The 2,296-nt window shown below is 45.3% G+C and overlaps 1 protein-coding gene across 1 annotated transcript; it reads right to left on the minus strand.

The window, feature by feature from the left end:
* Positions 1 to 1,007: 1,007 nt before the first annotated feature.
* Positions 1,008 to 1,540, minus strand: LOC132355282 (ubiquitin-conjugating enzyme E2 B-like). Its single transcript, XM_059907538.1, has one exon. It carries the CDS (start codon positions 1,458 to 1,460, stop codon positions 1,101 to 1,103), a length of 360 nt encoding a protein of 119 aa, XP_059763521.1. The 5' UTR covers positions 1,461 to 1,540; the 3' UTR covers positions 1,008 to 1,100.
* Positions 1,541 to 2,296: the final 756 nt, after the last annotated feature.

The raw sequence follows: 2,296 nt of genomic DNA on the forward strand, positions 1-2,296 counted from the left end.
TGACCTCTTGGGGGTCTCAGTTTCCTCATCTGTAAAATGGAAATGGTGACGGCCTTTACTTAGAGAGTTATTTGAAGGTTAAAGCAGGATATTGTATGTAAAACACCACAGTGCCTGGCGCCTAGGAAGCCTCAACAAGGCTTGGGGTTACACTATGAGAAGTATGGAGACAGGCAGCCCTGGTGGGGTGGTACCTTGGAGGGAGCAAGAGGTGAGGGGCAATCCTTAAGAAGGTGCCGTCTTAGCTATCAAGATATCTATCTGTCACCTGAAAAAAAGGGGACCTTATTGTCATCTGGCTGAGGACAGAGAGCCAGGAGGAGAGCAGGTCTCCTGATCAGGTTGTAAACGTAAGGCTGCTTTTGAGGGCGATTTAAGTAGGCTGCAGGCTACGCAGGCTTCCTTCGGGAGATGGGGGCGGGATGGGAAGCAGTTTTTCCAGGCAGCTTGAGCTGCAGCTTTCATCACACTCCCCCATTTCACATCTTTAGGGGCTTTAGGGGTTGTGAGAAGAGCTTAGAGGAGCCAGGGATCGCCCTGGTCCTGCCCTCCTGCAAGGCTCTGCCACAGCCTGCAAAACCATTGCTATGGCGACCTCAGCCCAGATGCCTGAGTTTACCGAAACGCTTTAAATAGGGCGGTGTTTCCATAGCATCTTTTTTTTTGGCCCTGAAGTTATGTATTTTAACAGCTTTACATGTAATATTCATATATAAAAAACTTTAAGTGCTTTCCTCCAATTAAAAAATCTAAAGAATACAAAAATAAGGCATTCAATATTTGAAAAAAGTACAGATTTACAAAATGTGCATATTCTGTCATGAAAACTCCACACTAGCATTATACACTTGGAAAAAATACAAGCAGGATATATTACACATTTATGTAAGCAATAACTTAGTTATTGCTTACATAAATGCAAGCAGTGCAATAAAAAGTACATTAATCAAGATACATTAGCTTTTGTAGGTTCTAAACTGAAGGACTTCTTTTTCCTGCAGAATCCTTAAAACCTGTGGCACTTAAAATTTGTTAGCCTTTCTACTGCGAGGTAAATTATACACAACAGTGATGAAAAAGATTAACAGACCAGTTGTGTATTATGAATCATTCCAGCTTTGTTCAATAATGGCCGAAACTCTTTTCTCATATCCTCGTTTGTTTTCCTGATAAAGCTGTGCTGCCTGGCTATTGGCTGGACTATTTGGATTCGGTTCATCCAGCAGGGACTGAATTGATGTTAAGAGAGAAGCTACTTCATATATTGGACTCCACTGATCCTGAAGGATATCTAAACATATGCTACCATCAGCATACACATTCGGATGAAACATTTTGGATAAAAACCTAACAGCTGGCAGTATATTTGGATACTCCTCAGAAAATTCTATTACTGGTTTAAAAGTACCATCTTCAAAGGATGTCCCTTCTGGTCCAAATATAACTGCATTCCAGTGCATGATGTTGTTTTCAGATGGTGCGCCACTGACACGCACAGGTGGGTCCTCTTGCAATCACTTGAAATCCCGCATAAGCCTCCTCCAGGGCGGGTCGGCGTGCTCCCCAGCTGCCCCGCCGTCAGCCTGAAAGCTCCGTAGCATCTTAAAGGTCCATGAACATTTACGGACGAACTTCCGGTGCTCTGCTGGATGCTCCCGGGGATACAGAGACAAATCCACGCAGCCCTTTCCCTCTCTGGGTGACCTTGGGGAGATAAACGTCACCGTGGGAAGGAATTATCAGTGAAGGGCCTCAGTAGCAGTTCTTAGCAATGGTGCTTGTCCTACGTGGTGGGACTTAATGACACACGGGACCTGCAGCCGCTTTGGAGGTGAGAGGTGTTTGGGGTGACTCTTCAGACCAGGGTGGTCTGACCTGACAAAGACTAAAGGAGTGGGTCAGATTTGGAGAGGGAGAAAGGAGGGGGGACGCCACAACCCACTAAAGGGACTAATTGGATGTATATGAAGCCAATTACACACGTTATCTCATTTAAGCCCAAACAATACTGTGAGGTCAGTACGGCATTTCATTTTGGGAAAATGCAGAGACGCACGGCAACCCGTTCAAGGTCTCGCCGCTAAAAGTGGTAGGTGGAGGCTATCTGACTTCAAGTTCTTTCTTTTAAGTACCACATGTGTGCTCTGCCGGGCTCTGTGCATCTCTTCTTCACCTCGCCTTTCCCCTCAAATACAGGGCTGGAGACATACATGCATATAGTGGACATGGGGAAGCTTGAGGTTCTGGCTAAAGAGTTAGGGCTTGAATTTCTTTTTTTCCCTTCCCCAGCCCTGAA

Source organism: Balaenoptera ricei, chromosome 20 (assembly GCF_028023285.1).
Source record: "Balaenoptera ricei isolate mBalRic1 chromosome 20, mBalRic1.hap2, whole genome shotgun sequence".
In the NCBI taxonomy this organism is placed as follows: domain Eukaryota; kingdom Metazoa; phylum Chordata; class Mammalia; order Artiodactyla; family Balaenopteridae; genus Balaenoptera; species Balaenoptera ricei.

What these genes read in the sequence shown, in the direction of transcription:
- LOC132355282 (XM_059907538.1), bottom strand. Translation starts at nt 1,460, where the DNA reads ATGCACTGGAATGCAGTTATATTTGGACCAGAAGGGACATCCTTTGAA.